Source organism: Colias eurytheme, chromosome 13 (genome assembly GCF_061535395.1).
Source record: "Colias eurytheme isolate Ceu_HAF_F1 chromosome 13, ilColEury1 Martin Lab GWU primary, whole genome shotgun sequence".
NCBI classification, from domain to species: domain Eukaryota; kingdom Metazoa; phylum Arthropoda; class Insecta; order Lepidoptera; family Pieridae; genus Colias; species Colias eurytheme.
The window spans coordinates 5,918,616-5,942,500 of NC_142992.1; the positions used below are offsets into that span (position 1 = coordinate 5,918,616).

Here is a 23,885-nt window from a genome sequence, read left to right on the forward strand (position 1 = left end):
GACATGGTTGATCATAGCCTTCTTGTCCAAAAATTGTACCACGCAGGTATTTGCGGCTCTCTGCTCAGATGGTGCGAATCATATCTTCGTAATAGGTCCCAATTAGTTGTACTCAGAGGTTACAAGTCAGTCGCTCGACCAGTACCCTCAGGTGTACCTCAAGGCTCTCATCTCGGTCCACTCTTTTTTCTACTATACGTTAACGACCTGGGTGCCAACATTACGTCTAAGTACCAAATGTTCGCCGACGATCTCAAATTGTATAGGGTAATAAAAAACCATGAAGATACTTTAGCATTACAAAACGATATCAACAGCATTACATTATGGTGCGCAAAAAATAACATGTTCCTCAACGTATCTAAGTGTTATCATATGAAATTCACAAGGAAACGTAATCCACTTCATGTAACCATACATGTACCAAGGCCATTCAGCCGTCCCACTAACATGAAAACGTTTAGTCTTCCCTTTTGTCGTACAAACTACGCTCAACACTCGTCATTGCACCGCATGTGTTCAGCTTACAACGAAAAAGTATGTAATAACGTCGATATATTTAGCGCATCCCTAAATTCATTTAAAAAATTAGTTTCCAAAATTGCATAAATATTGTATTTTAATTGATCCATAATATTATTTTTCTAAATTATGTTAATATTGTAATAATGTAAATATGTATTCGCGTACTTATTATTGCAGGCTGTGTTCACCTCTAGAAGGTCTAGCACCTATTACTTGAGATGTATCATAGAATAACCATATCTATTTTTGTAGTGCTATGTCCAGTTTGGTGGACCTAATAAAAAAAAAAAAAAAAAAAAAAAAAAAATGTGAATGTGAATGTGAATGTGAATGTGAATGTGAATGTGAATGTGAACATACACAAACACAAACACAAACACGAACACGAAAACGAACAGCGCACAGCGACAGCGACAGCGAACAGCGAACAGCGAACAGCGAACAGCGAACAGCGAACAGCGAACAGCGAACAGATAACAGCGAACAGCGAACAGCGAACAGCGAACAGCGAACAGCGAACAGCGAACAGCGAACAGCGAACAGCGAACAGCGAACAGCGAACAGCGAACAGCGAACAGCGAACAGCGAACAGCGAACAGCGAACAGCGAACAGCGAACAGCGAACAGCGAACAGCGAACAGCGAACAGCGAACAGCGAACAGCGAACAGCGAACAGAGAACAGCGAACAGCGAACAGCGAACAGCGAACAGCGAACAGCGTACAGCGAACAGCGAACAGCGAACAGCGACAGCGACAGCGAACAGCGAACAGCGAACAGCGAACAGCGGACAGCGGACAGCGAACAGCGAACAGCGAACAGCGAACAGCGAACAGCGAACAGCGAACAGCGAACAGCGAACAGCGAACAGCGAACAGCGAACAGCGAACAGCGAACAGATAACAGCGAACAGCGAACAGCGAACAGCGAACAGCGAACAGCGAACAGCGAACAGCGAACAGCGAACAGCGAACAGCGAACAGCGAACAGCGAACAGCGAACAGCGACAGCGAACAGCGAACAGCGAACAGCATAAACGATACCTACATTACTTGTTTTCTATTGGTCATTGATGGTTTTTGTTAATAGGCTAGTCACTACCTAGTGTATTTTAATATAAGTTTAATTTAAAAAATATCTTTTGTTATCTTGATAAAGTCACAAATTTTTTCTTGAAATACTATATAGGATTTTTTGTACTTACTATTAAAATTAAATTAAGAAGAGAAATTTAAAAGCAATCCTGTTTTAGTCTTACTCCTAGTAAAATTTGTCGATGAACGTTCGTTACTGCACCTTAATATAAAATACGTGTAAAATTTTGTGCAAGTAACGCTATAGTTACTAGTTTTTATTCTGTGGTACAGGTAGATTCAAGTCTGGTTACGGCGGATTATGTTTAGAGACTATGAAATGTATAAGTATTATATTTTAGTGTTTAAAATGGTGAGAAATTATACCTATGTTGTTGTCAAATCTCAATATGAAAGTTCTTTAATAAATTCGCTATAGTATCCGTCTTGTTGTAAAGTGCCCCCGCCAAGACGAGCCAAGCGAAAGCGAAGCGCACGGGCACTACCTACCTTTTCTCGAAGCGCTTCGACGTTTTTTTGAACCCTCATAACTTGGGTTTGGATTATGCTAGATCAACAAAATTTTCGGGATATATTGTCAATAGCGGACTTATTGAACATAATAAGTTTTAATTACATTAGCTTTTATACTTCAGATTTTATTTATATCTAAAAAACGCTAATTTCGTCACTGACTCACTGATGATCATCAAAATTCTTAAGGTATTTCCTAATGTCCTAGAAAGCTGAAATTTTGTATGTAAGCTAGTATTAGCACACAAACAACAAAAAAAATATAAAACTTGTAACTTTCATCCCTCAACCCCTTAAACTAGGGGATGGGAGTTTGTATGACCTGTAATTTTAAATTAAATTTTGATTACGCTAGAGGTCTAATCTAATAATCTAAAACTTGTACTCCTTGTTAAAAAAAAAAAAATTAAAAATTTAATCGACATATATTGAGACATATATTCAGATCAGATCATATAAATATGAATGAATAGAAGTGTTGCGAACGTCTCCTGCCTCTTACGACCACTCAGTAGCTAAAAATAAAAAAATAAATTGTCCTTGACAGCGAGCGCGTCGATTGTCGATTGTCTTGCTACTGATTTAAAAGTGAACATGGATTGTGAAATAGTTTCACTTGAAGTAAATCTTGGACCTTGCCATCATCATGTGTCAGCGAACAGCGAACAGCGAACAGCGAACAGCGAACAGCGAACAGCGAACAGCGAACAGCGAACAGATAACAGCGAACAGCGAACAGCGAACAGCGAACAACGAACAACGAACAACGAACAACGAACAACGAACAACGAACAACGAACAACGAACAACGGTGAATGTGAATGTGAATGTGAATGTGAATGTGAATGTGAATGTGAATGTGAATGTGAATGTGAATGTGAATGTGAATGTGAATGTGAATGTGAATGTTGAATGTGAATGTGAATGTGAATGTGAATGTTGAATGTGAATGTGAATGTGAATGTGAATGTGAATGTGAATGTGAATGTGAATGTGAATGTGAATGTGAATGTGAATGTGAATGTGAATGTGAATGTGAATGTGAATGTGAATGTGAATGTGAATGTGAATGTGAATGTGAATGTGAATGTGAATGTGAATGTGAATGTGAATGTGAATGTGAATGTGAATGTGAATGTGAATGTGAATGTGAATGTGAATGTGAATGTGAATGTGAATGTGAATGTGAATGTGAATGTGAATGTGAATGTGAATGTGAATGTGAATGTGAATGTGAATGTGAATGTGAATGTGAATGTGAATGTGAATGTGAATGTGAATGTGAATGTGAACATACACAAACACAAACACAAACACGAACACGAAAACGAACAGCGAACAGCAAAAAGCGAACAGCGAACAGCGAACAGCGAACAGCGAACAGCGAACAGCGAACAGCGAACAGCGAACAGCGAACAGCGAACAGCGAACAGCGAACAGCGAACAGCGAACAGCGAACAGCGAACAGCGAACAGCGAACAGCGACAGCGAACAGAGAACAGCGAACAGCGAACAGCGAACAGCGAACCACGAACAGCGAACCGCGAACAGCGAACAGCGAACAGCGAACAGCGAACAGCGAACAGCGAACAGCGAACAGCGAACAGCGACAGCGAACAGAGAACAGCGAACAGCGAACAGCGAACAGCGAACAGCGAACAGCGACAGCGAACAGAGAACAGCGAACAGCGAACAGCGAACAGCGAACCGCGAACAGCGAACAGCGAACAGCGAACAGCGAACAGCGAACAGCGAACAGCGAACAGCGAACAGCGAACAGCGAACAGCGACAGCGACAGCGAACAGCGAACAGCGAACAGCGAACAGCGGACAGCGAACAGCGGACAGCGAACAGATAACAGCGAACAGCGAACAGCGAACAACGAACAACGAACAACGAACAACAAACAACGGTGAATGTGAATGTGATTGTGAATGTGAATGTGAATGTGAATGTGAATGTGAATGTTGAATGTGAATGTGAATGTTGAATGTGAATGTGAATGTGAATGTGAATGTGAATGTGAATGTGAACGTGAACGTGAACGTGAACTTGAATGTGAATGTGAATGTGAATGTGAATGTGAATGTGAATGTGAATGTGAATGTGAATGTGAATGTGAATGTGAATGTGAATGTGAATGTGAATGTGAATGTGAATGTGAATGTGAATGTGAATGTGAATGTGAATGTGAATGTGAATGTGAATGTGAATGTGAATGTGAATGTGAATGTGAATGTGAATGTGAATGTGAATGTGAATGTGAATGTGAATGTGAATGTGAATGTGAATGTGAATGTGAATGTGAATGTGAATGTGAATGTGAATGTGAATGTGAATGTGAATGTGAATGTGAATGTGAATGTGAATGTGAATGTGAATGTGAATGTGAATGTGAATGTGAATGTGGATGTGGATGTGGATGTGGATGTGGATGTGGATGTGGATGTGGATGTGGATGTGGATGTGGATGTGGATGTGGATGTGGATGTGGATGTGGATGTGGATGTGGATGTGGATGTGGATGTGGATGTGGATGTGGATGTGGATGTGGATGTGGATGTGGATGTGGATGTGGATGTGGATGTGGATGTGGATGTGGATGTGAATGTGAATGTGAATGTGAATGTGAATGTGAATGTGAATGTGAATGTGAATGTGAATGTGAATGTGAATGTGAATGTGAATGTGAATGTGAATGTGAATGTGAATGTGAATGTGAATGTGAATGTGAATGTGAATGTGAATGTGAATGTGAATGTGAATGTGAATGTGAATGTGAATGTGAATGTGAATGTGAATGTGAATGTTGAATGTGAATGTGAATGTGAATGTGAATGTGAATGTGAATGTGAATGTGAATGTGAATGTGAATGTGAATGTGAATGTGAATGTGAATGTGAATGTGAATGTGAATGTTGAATGTGAATGTGAATGTGAATGTGAATGTGAATGTGAATGTGAATGTGAATGTGAATGTGAATGTGAATGTGAATGTGAATGTGAATGTGAATGTGAATGTGAATGTGAATGTGAATGTGAATGTGAATGTGAATGTGAATGTGAATGTGAATGTGAATGTGAATGTGAATGTGAATGTGAATGTGAATGTGAATGTGAATGTGAATGTGAATGTGAATGTGAATGTGAATGTGAATGTGAATGTGAATGTGAATGTGAATGTGAATGTGAATGTGAATGTGAATGTGAATGTGAATGTGAATGTGAATGTGAATGTGAATGTGAATGTGAGTAGTGGCAACATTTTACCTTGATAAATACGCTCGTACAATAACTTCAAATTATTATTAAAATTCTATCAGTATTAAGTTTATAGTGTGTGATTTGTGAAATATATCTCACAAGGAAGCTGTGGTATTGTTATCTCAACTTTACTTTCATTTTATCAACTAGAAATAGCAAAATACAATACCGAATTTTATACCCTCAAACAACGCACAGCGCTAAATACCCGCAATCAACCAAGATTTTACATGTCAAAATCAATTGACAACGTCAAACTTCATTTTTGCTAAGACGTAGAGTTGCTAGCTTCAGAAAATTTACCAAGATTACGGGAAATTAAAAACAATGAATATATGTAGTAAGTGTAACAAGCAAGTTAAGACAAACGATCTTAAAATTTGTTCCAAGTGCAATTCCACGTACCATTTCCAGTGCCTGGGCATTCCTGCAGATAACTTTTCTAAAGAATCTAAATCCTACAAGGCCAATTGGAAGTGCTCAGAGTGTAAATGTACAGACAAACGGGGTGGTAACTCCAATTCTCCTCACCGTCCAGTAGGACCGACTTCACCCGCTGCTGATTGCGAAGACCTCAAACAGTACATCGACAAAAAACTCGACGAATCTTTATCGCGTCTTCTCAGAGATATAAGGCGAGATTTTGCTGAGGAAAACTCTGGCACACGCAGTATAATACAGGAGCTCACAGATAGTGTAAATTTCATGTCATCGAAGTGTGACGAGCTCAAAGCTGACCTGGACGTAAAGACCAAGAAGATAGGAAACTTGGAATTGGAGAACTCTTCATTACGATCACAAGTAACTGACTTGAGTGCTAAGCTGAATCAACTTGAACAACAATCGAGAGATTGTAATCTAGAAATTCAGAACGTTCCAGAATTTAAAGCAGAAAACCTTAAAACAACTATTCAGCAGCTTGTTGCTACAGTGGGCTGCGTGCTACCGGAAAACGAGTTAATAAACTATCATCGTGTCGCAAAAATTAACCAAACATCAAACCGACCTAGATCGATTATAGTCAAACTCCCCAGTTCTCTGGTTCGGGATAAAATACTTGCAGCCGTTAAGACGTTCAACAGGACTCATCAGGACAATAAACTTAACTCATCTCATTTGGGCCTCGCCGGGGAACAGAAACCTGTGTACGTTTGTGAACATCTATCACCTACAAACAAACAATTACACGCAGCGGCTCGTAAAGTGTCCAAGGACAAAAACGTTCAATTTGTGTGGGTTAGAAACGGCCGTATTTATATGAGGAAGGACATAACGTCAAAAAGCTTTGTGGTTAAGGATTTAGACTTTCTGAATTCCCTTAAATTCGATTAGTTTTTTGCTGAATGGTTATAAACGATTGTACTAAAATAAAAATTACATACCAAAATGTAAGAGGTCTTCGGACTAAAACAGAAGAACTTTTCACAAATGTTTTAAAACAAAATGCTGATATTGTTATTTTCACGGAGACTTGGCTGAATGACTCGGTTTTCGATCGCGAACTTTTTGACAATAGATACACGGTATTCAGAAGGGACCGAAGCTCCTCTTATTCTAAGAAAATCTCTGGAGGTGGTGTACTTGTAGCTGTCTTAAATAAGTTCCAGCCAATTCGTAAGCTGCAATGGGAATCCTCAATCGAAGACCTATGGCTAGCTGTTAAGCTGAAACAAGGCAATTCCATCGTCCCCCTATTTATTTGCGCAGTATACCTCCCTCCTCCTATCTCTTTAACTAATTTAAAAAACTTCACCTCAAACTTAAACAATATTGTTCAGCATAAACTACCGAAGAAATCGGTGATCTTGTTGGCGGGTGATTTTAATCTGCCTCTCATCCAATGGAAATTAGATACAAACAAAGATCTAGTCCCTACCTGCTCGTCAAATCCAATCGACAATCTGCTAATTGACACCCTTTCATTCAATAGTCTCCACCAAATAAATCCTATCACAAATATTAATGACCGCACGCTAGATCTTATTGTCACTAACGCAAAAGACTCATCTCAAGTTATGATCAATCCATGATTATCAATTTTTACAAGGGGGAATCCCCTTGTAAAAATTGATAATCATCACCCTCCTTTAGACATACGTATCAAACTAAAAAACTACAAACCACCCAAAATTAATAAGTTTCCTAGCCTCAATTTTTCTAAGGCAGACTACAATAAAATCAAAGAGGAATTAGATAAAATTTGTTGGGATAGCTATTTTGAATCTAAACAAACAGTTGACGAAACAGTTGATACATTCTATAGTATAATAACTCCCATAATAACACAATACACGCCCTTACGACCAAAAAATAACAAGAACTATCCCTTTTGGTTCAGTCGGTCATTAATTAAATGCCTAAACGAAAAGTCAAAGTATCACAGCAGGTACAAAAAATACTCTAATCCAATGGACCTGGTTACTTTTCAAATGTTACGTGACCGTTGCCAAAAAATGCTACTGACATGTATTAATAGACTTAAATCTGAGGCAAAGGCTCAAATAAAAAAAGACCCAAAATACTTCTGGTCTTTTATAAAATCCTTAAGATCAAATAGTAGGGACATTCCTGATGAAATTTATCTTGACGACCGAAACGTTCAAGGCGGGCACAATATCTGTAATCTCTTTTCTGAATACTTCCACTCCATATACAATAGTAAACTTGCACCCCATTCAGTAGATTTCGCTATGACACCCTTCACTAACAATGGATCTCTCGGCTCTTGCAACATCTCTGAAACTGAAATCTACAAATCACTTCAAGGAATAGACATTAACAAGGGACCAGGCCCAGATGGAATCGCTCCCCTGTTCTTAAAAACTTGTTCTGCGCAACTCACAAAGCCTCTGTACCACATCTACAATAAATCTATCTCCCTCGGCCATTTTCCGACTAAATGGAAAATTGCCCACATCACTCCAATACACAAAAAAGGTGATCAGAGTGATGTTAAGAATTATAGGCCGATATCAATACTGTCAGCCATGGGTAAACTGTTCGAATCCATAATTTACAACAGATTTTATTTTCATCTCAAGCCTCTGTTTGACCCCTGTCAACACGGTTTTCTTCCGGGGCGTTCAACCATGTCTAATCTTTTGGAATACGTCAGCGACATCAATGAAGAGCTCGAAAAACAAAATGAAATTCATGCTATCTACACCGATTTCTCCAAGGCATTTGACATGGTTGATCATAGCCTTCTTGTCCAAAAATTGTACCACGCAGGTATTTGCGGCTCTCTGCTCAGATGGTGCGAATCATATCTTCGTAATAGGTCCCAATTAGTTGTACTCAGAGGTTACAAGTCAGTCGCTCGACCAGTACCCTCAGGTGTACCTCAAGGCTCTCATCTCGGTCCACTCTTTTTTCTACTATACGTTAACGACCTGGGTGCCAACATTACGTCTAAGTACCAAATGTTCGCCGACGATCTCAAATTGTATAGGGTAATAAAAAACCATGAAGATACTTTAGCATTACAAAACGATATCAACAGCATTACATTATGGTGCGCAAAAAATAACATGTTCCTCAACGTATCTAAGTGTTATCATATGAAATTCACAAGGAAACGTAATCCACTTCATGTAACCATACATGTACCAAGGCCATTCAGCCGTCCCACTAACATGAAAACGTTTAGTCTTCCCTTTTGTCGTACAAACTACGCTCAACACTCGTCATTGCACCGCATGTGTTCAGCTTACAACGAAAAAGTATGTAATAACGTCGATATATTTAGCGCATCCCTAAATTCATTTAAAAAATTAGTTTCCAAAATTGCATAAATATTGTATTTTAATTGATCCATAATATTATTTTTCTAAATTATGTTAATATTGTAATAATGTAAATATGTATTCGCGTACTTATTATTGCAGGCTGTGTTCACCTCTAGAAGGTCTAGCACCTATTACTTGAGATGTATCATAGAATAACCATATCTATTTTTGTAGTGCTATGTCCAGTTTGGTGGACCTAATAAAAAAAAAAAAAAAAAAAAAAAAAAAATGTGAATGTGAATGTGAATGTGAATGTGAATGTGAATGTGAATGTGAACATACACAAACACAAACACAAACACGAACACGAAAACGAACAGCGCACAGCGACAGCGACAGCGAACAGCGAACAGCGAACAGCGAACAGCGAACAGCGAACAGCGAACAGCGAACAGATAACAGCGAACAGCGAACAGCGAACAGCGAACAGCGAACAGCGAACAGCGAACAGCGAACAGCGAACAGCGAACAGCGAACAGCGAACAGCGAACAGCGAACAGCGAACAGCGAACAGCGAACAGCGAACAGCGAACAGCGAACAGCGAACAGCGAACAGCGAACAGCGAACAGCGAACAGCGAACAGCGAACAGAGAACAGCGAACAGCGAACAGCGAACAGCGAACAGCGAACAGCGTACAGCGAACAGCGAACAGCGAACAGCGACAGCGACAGCGAACAGCGAACAGCGAACAGCGAACAGCGGACAGCGGACAGCGAACAGCGAACAGCGAACAGCGAACAGCGAACAGCGAACAGCGAACAGCGAACAGCGAACAGCGAACAGCGAACAGCGAACAGCGAACAGCGAACAGCGAACAGCGAACAGCGAACAGCGAACAGCGAACAGCGAACAGCGAACAGCGAACAGCGAACAGCGAACAGCGAACAGCGAACAGCGAACAGCGAACAGCGACAGCGAACAGCGAACAGCGAACAGCATAAACGATACCTACATTACTTGTTTTCTATTGGTCATTGATGGTTTTTGTTAATAGGCTAGTCACTACCTAGTGTATTTTAATATAAGTTTAATTTAAAAAATATCTTTTGTTATCTTGATAAAGTCACAAATTTTTTCTTGAAATACTATATAGGATTTTTTGTACTTACTATTAAAATTAAATTAAGAAGAGAAATTTAAAAGCAATCCTGTTTTAGTCTTACTCCTAGTAAAATTTGTCGATGAACGTTCGTTACTGCACCTTAATATAAAATACGTGTAAAATTTTGTGCAAGTAACGCTATAGTTACTAGTTTTTATTCTGTGGTACAGGTAGATTCAAGTCTGGTTACGGCGGATTATGTTTAGAGACTATGAAATGTATAAGTATTATATTTTAGTGTTTAAAATGGTGAGAAATTATACCTATGTTGTTGTCAAATCTCAATATGAAAGTTCTTTAATAAATTCGCTATAGTATCCGTCTTGTTGTAAAGTGCCCCCGCCAAGACGAGCCAAGCGAAAGCGAAGCGCACGGGCACTACCTACCTTTTCTCGAAGCGCTTCGACGTTTTTTTGAACCCTCATAACTTGGGTTTGGATTATGCTAGATCAACAAAATTTTCGGGATATATTGTCAATAGCGGACTTATTGAACATAATAAGTTTTAATTACATTAGCTTTTATACTTCAGATTTTATTTATATCTAAAAAACGCTAATTTCGTCACTGACTCACTGATGATCATCAAAATTCTTAAGGTATTTCCTAATGTCCTAGAAAGCTGAAATTTTGTATGTAAGCTAGTATTAGCACACAAACAACAAAAAAAATATAAAACTTGTAACTTTCATCCCTCAACCCCTTAAACTAGGGGATGGGAGTTTGTATGACCTGTAATTTTAAATTAAATTTTGATTACGCTAGAGGTCTAATCTAATAATCTAAAACTTGTACTCCTTGTTAAAAAAAAAAAAATTAAAAATTTAATCGACATATATTGAGACATATATTCAGATCAGATCATATAAATATGAATGAATAGAAGTGTTGCGAACGTCTCCTGCCTCTTACGACCACTCAGTAGCTAAAAATAAAAAAATAAATTGTCCTTGACAGCGAGCGCGTCGATTGTCGATTGTCTTGCTACTGATTTAAAAGTGAACATGGATTGTGAAATAGTTTCACTTGAAGTAAATCTTGGACCTTGCCATCATCATGTGTCAGCGAACAGCGAACAGCGAACAGCGAACAGCGAACAGCGAACAGCGAACAGCGACAGCGAACAGCGAACAGCGAACAGCGAACAGCGAACAGCGAACAGCGAACAGCGAATAGCGAACAGCGAACAGCGAACAGCGAACAGCGAACAGCGAACAGCGAACAGCGAACAGCGAACAGCGAACAGCGAACAGCGAACAGCGAACAGCGAACAGCGAACAGCGAACAGCGAACAGCGAACAGCGAACAGCGAACAGCGAACAGCGAACAGCGAACAGCGAACAGCGAACAGCGAACAGCGAACAGCGAACAGCGAACAGCGAACAGCGAACAGCGAACAGCGAACAGCGAACAGCGAACAGCGAACAGCGAACAGCGAACAGCGAACAGCGAACAGCGAACAGCGAACAGCGAACAGCGAACAGCGAACAGCGAATAGCGAACAGCGAACAGCGAACAGCGAACAGCGAACAGCGAACAGCGAAAAGATAACAGCGAACAGCGAACAGCGAAGAGCGAACAGCGAACAGCGAACAACGAACAACGAACAACGAACAACGAACAACGAACAACGAACAACGAACAACGAACAACGGTGAATGTGAATGTGATTGTGAATGTGAATGTGAATGTGAATGTGAATGTGAATGTGAATGTGAATGTGAATGTGAATGTTGAATGTGAATGTGAATGTGAATGTTGAATGTGAATGTGAATGTGAATGTTAATGTGAATGTGAATGTGAATGTGAATGTGAATGTGAATGTGAATGTGAATGTGAATGTGAATGTGAATGTGAATGTGAATGTGAATGTGAATGTGAATGTGAATGTGAATGTGAATGTGAATGTGAATGTGAATGTGAATGTGAATGTGAATGTGAATGTGAATGTGAATGTGAATGTGAATGTGAATGTGAATGTGAACATACACAAACACAAACACAAACACGAACACGAAAACGAACAGCGCACAGCGAAAAGCGAACAGCGAACAGCGAACAGCGAACAGCGAACAGCGAACAGCGAACAGCGAACAGCGAACAGCGAACAGCGAACAGCGAACAGCGAACAGCGAACAGCGACAGCGAACAGAGAACAGCGAACAGCGAACAGCGAACAGCGAACCACGAACAGCGAACCGCGAACAGCGAACAGCGAACAGCAAACAGCGAACAGCGAACAGCGAACAGCGACAGCGAACAGAGAACAGCGAACAGCGAACAGCGAACAGCGAACAGCGTACAGCGAACAGCGACAGCGAACAGCGAACAGCGAACAGCAAACAGCGAACAGCGAACAGCGAACAGCGAACAGCGAACAGCGAACAGCGAACAGCGAACAGCGAACAGCGAACAGCGACAGCGACAGCGAACAGCAAACAGCGAACAGCGAACAGCGGACAGTGAACAGATAACAGCGAACAGCGAACAGCGAACAACGAACAACGAACAACGAACAACGAACAACGAACAACGAACAACGGTGAATGTGAATGTGATTGTGAATGTGAATGTGAATGTGAATGTGAATGTGAATGTGAATGTGAATGTTGAACGTGAACGTGAACGTGAACGTGAATGTGAATGTGAATGTGAATGTGAACATACACAAACACAAACACAAACACGAACACGAAAACGAACAGCGAACAGCGAAAAGCGAACAGCGAACAGCGAACAGCGAACAGCGAACAGCGAACAGCGAACAGCGAACAGCAAACAGTGAACAGCGAACAGCGAACAGCGAACAGCGAACAGATAACAGCGAACAGCGAACAGCGAACAGCGAACAGCGAACAGCGAACAGCGACAGCGACAGCGAACAGCGAACAGCGAACAGCGAACAGCGGACAGCGAACAGCGAACAGCGAACAGCGAACAGATAACAGCGAACAGCGAACAGCGAACAGCGAACAGCGAACAGCGAACAGCGAACAGCGAACAGCGAACAGCGAACAGCGAACAGCGAACAGCGAACAGCGAACAGCGAACAGCGAACAGCGAACAGCGAACAGCTTACAGCGAACAGCGAACAGCGAACATAACGCATAAACGATAAACGATACCTACATTACTTGTTTTCTATTGGTCATTGATGGTTTTTGTTAATAGGCTAGTCACTACCTAGTGTATTTTAATATAAGTTTAATTTAAAAAATATCTTTTGTTATCTTGATTAAGTCACAAATTTTTTCTTGAAATACTATATAGGATTTTTTGTACTTACTATTAAAATTAAATTAAGAAGAGAAATTTAAAAGCAATCCTGTTTTAGTCTTACTCCTAGTAAAATTTGTCGATGAACGTTCGTTACTGCACCTTAATATAAAATACGTGTAAAATTTTGTGCAAGTAACGCTATAGTTACTAGTTTTTATTCTGTGGTACAGGTAGATTCAAGTCTGGTTACGGCGGATTATGTTTAGAGACTATGAAATGTATAAGTATTATATTTTAGTGTTTAAAATGGTGAGAAATTATACTTATGTTGTTGTCAAATCTCAATATGAAAGTTCTTTAATAAATTCGCTATAGTATCCGTCTTGTTGTAAAGTGCCCCCGCCAAGACGAGCCAAGCGAAAGCGAAGCGCACGGGCACTACCTACCTTTTCTCGAAGCGCTTCGACGTTTTTTTGAACCCTCATAACTTGGGTTTGGATTATGCTAGATCAACAAAATTTTCGGGATATATTGTCAATAGCGGACTTATTGAATATAATAAGTTTTAATTACATTAGCTTTTATACTTCAGATTTTATTTATATCTAAAAAACGCTAATTTCGTCACTGACTCACTGATGAACGGAAAGACGAGACGACAAGAGGAAAACGAGTTAATAAACTATCATCGTGTCGCAAAAATTAACCAAACATCAAACCGACCTAGATCGATTATAGTCAAACTCCCCAGTCCTCTGGTTCGGGATAAAATACTTGCAGCCGTTAAGACGTTCAACAGGACTCATCAGGACAATAAACTTAACTCATCTCATTTGGGCCTCGCCGGGGAACAGAAACCTGTGTACGTTTGTGAACATCTATCACCTACAAACAAACAATTACACGCAGCGGCTCGTAAAGTGTCCAAGGACAAAAACGTTCAATTTGTGTGGGTTAGAAACGGCCGTATTTATATGAGGAAGGACATAACGTCAAAAAGCTTTGTGGTTAAGGATTTAGACTTTCTGAATTCCCTTAAATTCGATTAGTTTTTTGCTGAATGGTTATAAACGATTGTACTAAAATAAAAATTACATACCAAAATGTAAGAGGTCTTCGGACTAAAACAGAAGAACTTTTCACAAATGTTTTAAAACAAAATGCTGATATTGTTATTTTCACGGAGACTTGGCTGAATGACTCGGTTTTCGATCGCGAACTTTTTGACAATAGATACACGGTATTCAGAAGGGACCGAAGCTCCTCTGATTCTAAGAAAATCTCTGGAGGTGGTGTACTTGTAGCTGTCTTAAATAAGTTCCAGCCAATTCGTAAGCTGCAATGGGAATCCTCAATCGAAGACCTATGGCTAGCTGTTAAGCTGAAACAAGGCAATTCCATCGTCCCCCTATTTATTTGCGCAGTATACCTCCCTCCTCCTATCTCTTTAACTAATTTAAAAAACTTCACCTCAAACTTAAACAATATTGTTCAGCATAAACTACCGAAGAAATCGGTGATCTTGTTGGCGGGTGATTTTAATCTGCCTCTCATCCAATGGAAATTAGATACAAACAAAGATCTAGTCCCTACCTGCTCGTCAAATCCAATCGACAATCTGCTAATTGACACCCTTTCATTCAATAGTCTCCACCAAATAAATCCTATCACAAATATTAATGACCGCACGCTAGATCTTATTGTCACTAACGCAAAAGACTCATCTCAAGTTATGATCAATCCATTCCCCCTTGTAAAAATTGATAATCATCACCCTCCTTTAGACATACGTATCAAACTAAAAAACTACAAACCACCCAAAATTAATAAGTTTCCTAGCCTCAATTTTTCTAAGGCAGACTACAATAAAATCAAAGAGGAATTAGATAAAATTTGTTGGGATAGCTATTTTGAATCTAAACAAACAGTTGACGAAACAGTTGATACATTCTATAGTATAATAACTCCCATAATAACACAATACACGCCCTTACGACCAAAAAATAACAAGAACTATCCCTTTTGGTTCAGTCGGTCATTAATTAAATGCCTAAACGAAAAGTCAAAGTATCACAGCAGGTACAAAAAATACTCTAATCCAATGGACCTGGTTACTTTTCAAATGTTACGTGACCGTTGCCAAAAAATGCTACTGACATGTATTAATAGACTTAAATCTGAGGCAAAGGCTCAAATAAAAAAAGACCCAAAATACTTCTGGTCTTTTATAAAATCCTTAAGATCAAATAGTAGGGACATTCCTGATGAAATTTATCTTGACGACCGAAACGTTCAAGGCGGGCACAATATCTGTAATCTCTTTTCTGAATACTTTCACTCCATATACAATAGTAAACTTGCACCCCATTCAGTAGATTTCGCTATGACACCCTTCACTAACAATGGATCTCTCGGCTCTTGCAACATCTCTGAAACTGAAATCTACAAATCACTTCAAGGAATAGACATTAACAAGGGACCAGGCCCAGATGGAATCGCTCCCCTGTTCTTAAAAACTTGTTCTGCGCAACTCACAAAGCCTCTGTACCACATCTACAATAAATCTATCTCCCTCGGCCATTTTCCGACTAAATGGAAAATTGCCCACATCACTCCAATACACAAAAAAGGTGATCAGAGTGATGTTAAGAATTATAGGCCGATATCAATACTGTCAGCCATGGGTAAACTGTTCGAATCCATAATTTACAACAGATTTTATTTTCATCTCAAACCTCTGTTTGACCCCTGTCAACACGGTTTTCTTCCGGGGCGTTCAACCATGTCTAATCTTTTGGAATACGTCAGCGACATCAATGAAGAGCTCGAAAAACAAAATGAAATTCATGCTATCTACACCGATTTCTCCAAGGCATTTGACATGGTTGATCATAGCCTTCTTGTCCAAAAATTGTACCACGCAGGTATTTGCGGCTCTCTGCTCAGATGGTGCGAATCATATCTTCGTAATAGGTCCCAATTAGTTGTACTCAGAGGTTACAAGTCAGTCGCTCGACCAGTACCCTCAGGTGTACCTCAAGGCTCTCATCTCGGTCCACTCTTTTTTCTACTATACGTTAACGACCTGGGTGCCAACATTACGTCTAAGTACCAAATGTTCGCCGACGATCTCAAATTGTATAGGGTAATAAAAAACCATGAAGATACTTTAGCATTACAAAACGATATCAACAGCATTACATTATGGTGCGCAAAAAATAACATGTTCCTCAACGTATCTAAGTGTTATCATATGAAATTCACAAGGAAACGTAATCCACTTCATGTAACCATACATGTACCAAGGCCATTCAGCCGTCCCACTAACATGAAAACGTTTAGTCTTCCCTTTTGTCGTACAAACTACGCTCAACACTCGTCATTGCACCGCATGTGTTCAGCTTACAACGAAAAAGTATGTAATAACGTCGATATATTTAGCGCATCCCTAAATTCATTTAAAAAATTAGTTTCCAAAATTGCATAAATATTGTATTTTAATTGATCCATAATATTATTTTTCTAAATTATGTTAATATTGTAATAATGTAAATATGTATTCGCGTACTTATTATTGCAGGCTGTGTTCACCTCTAGAAGGTCTAGCACCTATTACTTGAGATGTATCATAGAATAACCATATCTATTTTTGTAGTGCTATGTCCAGTTTGGTGGACCTAATAAAAAAAAAAAAAAAAAAAAAAAAAAATGTGAATGTGAATGTGAATGTGAATGTGAATGTGAATGTGAATGTGAACATACACAAACACAAACACAAACACGAACACGAAAACGAACAGCGCACAGCGACAGCGACAGCGAACAGCGAACAGCGAACAGCGAACAGCGAACAGCGAACAGCGAACAGCGAACAGCGAACAGCGAACAGATAACAGCGAACAGCGAACAGCGAACAGCGAACAGCGAACAGATAACAGCGAACAGCGAACAGCGAACAGCGAACAGCGAACAGCGAACAGCGAACAGCGAACAGCGAACAGCGAACAGCGAACAGCGAACAGCGAACAGCGAACAGCGAACAGCGAACAGCGAACAGCGCACAGCGACAGCGACAGCGAACAGCGAACAGCGAACAGCGAACAGCGGACAGCGGACAGCGAACAGCGAACAGCGAACAGCGAACAGCGAACAGCGAACAGCGAACAGCGAACAGCGAACAGATAACAGCGAACAGCGAACAGCGAACAGCGAACAGCGAACAGCGAACAGCGAACAGCGAACAGCGAACAGCGAACAGCGAACAGCGAACAGCGAACAGCGACAGCGACAGCGAACAGCGAACAGCGAACAGCGAACAGCGAACAGCGAACAGCGAACAGCGAACAGCGAACAGCGAACAGCGACAGCGACAGCGAACAGCGAACAGCGAACAGCGGACAGCGAACAGCGAACAGCGAACAGCGAACAGCGAACAGCGAACAGCGAACAGATAACAGCGAACAGCGAACAGCGAACAGCGAACAGCGAACAGCGAACAGCGAACAGCGAACAGCGAACAGCGAACAGCGAACAGCGAACAGCGAACAACGAACAACGAACAACGAACAACGAACAACGAACAACGAACAACGGTGAATGTGAATGTGATTGTGAATGAATGTGAATGTGAATGTGAATGTGAATGTGAATGTGAATGTGAATGTGAATGTGAATGTGAATGTGAATGTGAATGTGAATGTGAATGTGAATGTGAATGTGAATGTGAATGTGAATGTTGAATGTGAATGTGAATGTGAATGTTGAATGTGAATGTGAATGTGAATGTGAATGTGAATGTGAATGTGAATGTGAATGTGAATGTGAATGTGAATGTGAATGTGAATGTGAATGTGAATGTGAATGTGAATGTGAATGTGAATGTGAATGTGAATGTGAATGTGAATGTGAATGTGAATGTGAATGTGAATGTGAATGTGAATGTGAATGTGAATGTGAATGTGAATGTGAACATACACAAACACAAACACAAACACGAACACAAAAACGAACAGCGAACAGCGAAAAGCGAACAGCGAACAGCGAACAGCGAACAGCGAACAGCGAACAGCGACAGCGACAGCGAACAGCGAACAGCGAACAGCGAACAGCGAACAGCGAACAGCGGACAGCGGACAGCGAACAGCGAACAGCGAACAGCGAACAGCGAACAGCGAACAGCGAACAGCGAACAGCGAACAGCGAACAGCGAACAGATAACAGCGAACAGCGAACAGCGAACAGCGAACAGCGTACAACGAACAACGAACAACGAACAACGAACAACGAACAACGAACAACGGTGAATGTGAATGTGATTGTGAATGAATGTGAATGTGAATGTGAATGTGAATGTGAATGTGAATGTGAATGTGAATGTGAATGTGAATGTGAATGTGAATGTTGAATGTGAATGTGAATGTGAATGTTGAATGTGAATGTGAATGTGAATGTGAATGTGAATGTGAATGTGAATGTGAATGTGAATGTGAATGTGAATGTGAATGTGAATGTGAATGTGAATGTGAATGTGAATGTGAATGTGAATGTGAATGTGAATGTGAATGTGAATGTGAATGTGAATGTGAATGTGAATGTGAATGTGAATGTGAATGTGAATGTGAACATACACAAACACAAACACAAACACGAACACGAAAACGAACAGCGAACAGCGAAAAGCGAACAGCGAACAGCGAACAGCGAACAGCGAACAGCGAACAGCGAACAGCGAACAGCGAACAGCGAACAGCGAACAGCGAACAGCGAACAGCGAACAGCGAACAGCGAACAGCGAACAGCGAACAGCGAACAGCGACAGCGAACAGAGAACAGCGAACAGCGAACAGCGAACAGCGAACAGCGAACCACGAACAGCGAACCGCGAACAGCGAACAGCGAACAGCAAACAGCGAACAGCGAACAGCGAACAGCGACAGCGAACAGAGAACAGCGAATAGCGAACAGCGAACAGCGAACAGCGTACAGCGAACAGCGACAGCGAACAGCGAACAGCGAACAGCAAACAGCGAACAGCGAACAGCGAACAGCGAACAGCGAACAGCGAACAGCGAACAGCGAACAGCGAACAGTGAACAGCGAACAGCGAACAGCGACAGCGACAGCGAACAGCAAACAGCGAACAGCGAACAGCGGACAGCGAACAGCGGACAGCGAACAGATAACAGCGAACAGCGAACAGCGAACAACGAACAACGAACAACGAACAACGAACAACGGTGAATGTGAATGTGATTGTGAATGTGAATGTGAATGTGAATGTGAATGTGAATGTTGAATGTAAATGTAAATGTGAATGTTGAATGTGAATGTGAATGTGAATGTGGATGTGAATGTGAATGTGAATGTGAATGTGAATGTGAATGTGAATGTGAATGTGAATGTGAATGTGAATGTGAATGTGAACGTGAACGTGAACGTGAACGTGAACGTGAACGTGAACGTGAACGTGAACGTGAACGTGAACGTGAACGTGAACGTGAACGTGAATCTGAATGTGAATGTGAACATACACAAACACAAACACAAACACGAACACGAAAACGAACAGCGAACAGCGAAAAGCGAACAGCGAACAGCGAACAGCGAACAGCGAACAGCGAACAGCGAACAGCGAACAGCAAACAGTGAACAGCGAACAGCGAACAGCGAACAGCGAACAGATAACAGCGAACAGCGAACAGCGAACAGCGAACAGCGAACAGCGAACAGCGAACAGCGAACAGCGAACAGCGAACAGCGAACAGCGACAGCGAACAGAGAACAGCGAACAGCGAACCGCGAACAGCGAACCGCGAACAGCGAACAGCGAACAGCGAACAGCGAACAGCGAACAGCGAACAGCGACAGCGAACAGAGAACAGCGAACAGCGAACAGCGAACAGCGTACAGCGAACAGCGACAGCGAACAGCGAACAGCGAACAGCGAACAGCGAACAGCGAACAGCGAACAGCGAACAGCGAACAGCGAACAGCGAACAGCGAACAGCGAACAGCGAACAGCGAACAGCGAACAGCGAACAGCGAACAGCGAACAGCGAACAGCGACAGCGACAGCGAACAGCGAACAGCGAACAGCGAACAGCGAACAGCGAACAGCGAACAGCGAACAGCGAACAGCGAACAGCGACAGCGACAGCGAACAGCGAACAGCGAACAGCGACAGCGAACAGCGAACAGCGAACAGCGAACAGCGAACAGCGAACAGCGAACAGCGAACAGCGAACAGCGAACAGCGACAGCGAACAGCGAACAGCGAACAGCGAACAGCATAAACGATACCTACATTACTTGTTTTCTATTGGTCATTGATGGTTTTTGTTAATAGGCTAGTCACTACCTAGTGTATTTTAATATAAGTTTAATTTAAAAAATATCTTTTGTTATCTTGATAAAGTCACAAATTTTTTCTTGAAATACTATATAGGATTTTTTGTACTTACTATTAAAATTAAATTAAGAAGAGAAATTTAAAAGCAATCCTGTTTTAGTCTTACTCCTAGTAAAATTTGTCGATGAACGTTCGTTACTGCACCTTAATATAAAATACGTGTAAAATTTTGTGCGAGTAACGCTATAGTTACTAGTTTTTATTCTGTGGTACAGGTAGATTCAAGTCTGGTTACGGCGGATTATGTTTAGAGACTATGAAATGTATAAGTATTATATTTTAGTGTTTAAAATGGTGAGAAATTATACTTATGTTGTTGTCAAACCTCAATATGAAAGTTCTTTAATAAATTCGCTATAGTATCCGTCTTGTTGTAAAGTGCCCCCGCCAAGACGAGCCAAGCGAAAGCGAAGCGCACGGGCACTACCTACCTTTTCTCGAAGCGCTTCGACGTTTTTTTGAACCCTCATAACTTGGGTTTGGATTATGCTAGATCAACAAAATTTTCGGGATATATTGTCAATAGCGGACTTATTGAATATAATAAGTTTTAATTACATTAGCTTTTATACTTCAGATTTTATTTATATCTAAAAAACGCTAATTTCGTCACTGACTCACTGATGATCATCAAAATTCTTAAGGTATTTCCTAATGTCCTAGAAAGCTGAAATTTTGTATGTAAGCTAGTATTAGCACACAAACAACAAAAAAAATATAAAACTTGTAACTTTCATCCCTCAACCCCTTAAACTAGGGGATGGGAGTTTGTATGACCTGTAATTTTAAATTAAATTTTGATTACGCTAGAGGTCTAATCTAATAATCTAAAACTTGTACTCCTTGTTAAAAAAAAAAAAATTAAAAATTTAATCGACATATATTGAGACATATATTCAGATCAGATCATATAAATATGAATGAATAGAAGTGTTGCGAACGTCTCCTGCCTCTTACGACCACTCAGTAGCTAAAAATAAAAAAATAAATTGTCCTTGACAGCGAGCGCGTCGATTGTCGATTGTCTTGCTACTGATTTAAAAGTGAACATGGATTGTGAAATAGTTTCACTTGAAGTAAATCTTGGACCTTGCCATCATCATGTGTCAGCGAACAGCGAACAGCGAACAGCGAACAGCGAACAGCGAACAGCGAACAGCGACAGCGAACAGCGAACAGCGAACAGCGAACAGCGAACAGCGAACAGCGAACAGCGAATAGCGAACAGCGAACAGCGAACAGCGAACAGCGAACAGCGAACAGCGAACAGCGAACAGCGAACAGCGAACAGCGAACAGCGAACAGCGAACAGCGAACAGCGAACAGCGAACAGATAACAGCGAACAGCGAACAGCGAACAGCGAACAGCGAACAGCGAACAACGAACAACGAACAACGAACAACGAACAACGAACAACGAACAACGGTGAATGTGAATGTGAATGTGAATGTGAATGTGAATGTTGAATGTGAATGTGAATGTGAATGTGAATGTGAATGTGAATGTGAATGTGAATGTGAATGTGAATGTGAATGTGAATGTAAATGTGAATGTGAATGTGAATGTGAATGTGAATGTGAATGTGAATGTGAACATACACAAACACAAACACAAACACGAACACGAAAACGAACAGCGAACAGCGAAAAGCGAACAGCGAACAGCGAACAGCGAACAGCGAACAGCGAACAGCGAACAGCGAACAGCGAACAGCGAACAGCGAACAGCGAACAGCGAACAGCGAACAGCGAACAGCGACAGCGAACAGAGAACAGCGAACAGCGAACAGCGAACAGCGAACCACGAACAGCGAACCGCGAACAGCGAACAGCGAACAGCGAACAGCGAACAGCGAACAGCGAACAGCGACAGCGAACAGAGAACAGCGAACAGCGAACAGCGAACAGCGAACAGCGTACAGCGAACAGCGACAGCGAACAGCGAACAGCGAACAGCGAACAGCGAACAGCGAACAGCGAACAGCGAACAGCGAACAGCGAACAGCGAACAGCGAACAGCGAACAGCGAACAGCGAACAGCGAACAGCGACAGCGACAGCGAACAGCGAACAGCGAACAGCGGACAGCGAACAGCGGACAGCGAACAGATAACAGCGAACAGCGAACAGCGAACGACGAACAACGAACAACGAACAACGAACAACGAACAACGGTGAATGTGAATGTGAATGTGAATGTGAATGTGAATGTGAATGTGAATGTGAATGTGAATGTGAATGTGAATGTTGAATGTGAATGTGAATGTTGAATGTGAATGTGAATGTGAATGTGAATGTGAATGTGAATGTGAATGTGAATGTGAATGTGAATGTGAATGTGAATGTGAATGTGAATGTGAATGTGAATGTGAATGTGAATGTGAATGTGAATGTGAATGTGAAAGTGAATGTGAATGTGAATGTGAATGTGAATGTTGAATGTGAATGTGAATGTGAATGTTGAATGTGAATGTGAATGTGAATGTGAATGTGAATGTGAATGTGAATGTGAATGTGAATGTGAATGTGAATGTGAATGTGAATGTGAATGTGAATGTGAATGTGAATGTTGAATGTGAATGTGAATGTGAATGTTGAATGTGAATGTGAATGTGAATGTGAATGTGAATGTGAATGTGAATGTGAATGTGAATGTGAATGTGAATGTGAATGTGAATGTGAATGTGAATGTTGAATGTGAATGTGAACAGCGAACAACGAACAACGAACAACGAACAACGAACAACGAACAACGAACAACGAACAACGGTGAATGTGAATGTGATTGTGAATGTGAATGTGAATGTGAATGTGAATGTGAATGTGAATGTGAATGTGAATGTGAATGTGAATGTGATTGTGAATGTGAATGTGAATGTGAATGTGAATGTGAATGTGAATGTGAATGTGAATGTGTATGTGAATGTGAATGTGAATGTGAATGTGAATGTGAATGTTGAATGTGAATGT

At 40.9% G+C, this 23,885-nt stretch overlaps 1 protein-coding gene across 1 annotated transcript; it reads left to right on the forward strand.

Moving 5' to 3' along the window:
- The first annotated feature begins 5,723 nt into the window (after positions 1-5,723).
- LOC149903397 (uncharacterized) lies at positions 5,724-6,728 on the forward strand. Its single transcript, XM_090108920.1, has one exon. The coding sequence runs from the start codon at positions 5,724-5,726 to the stop codon at positions 6,726-6,728; it is 1,005 nt and encodes a 334-aa protein (XP_089965046.1).
- Positions 6,729-23,885: the final 17,157 nt, after the last annotated feature.

Coding starts and splice junctions, on each gene's coding strand:
- LOC149903397 (XM_090108920.1), top strand. CDS start 5,724: ATGAATATATGTAGTAAGTGTAACAAGCAAGTTAAGACAAACGATCTT.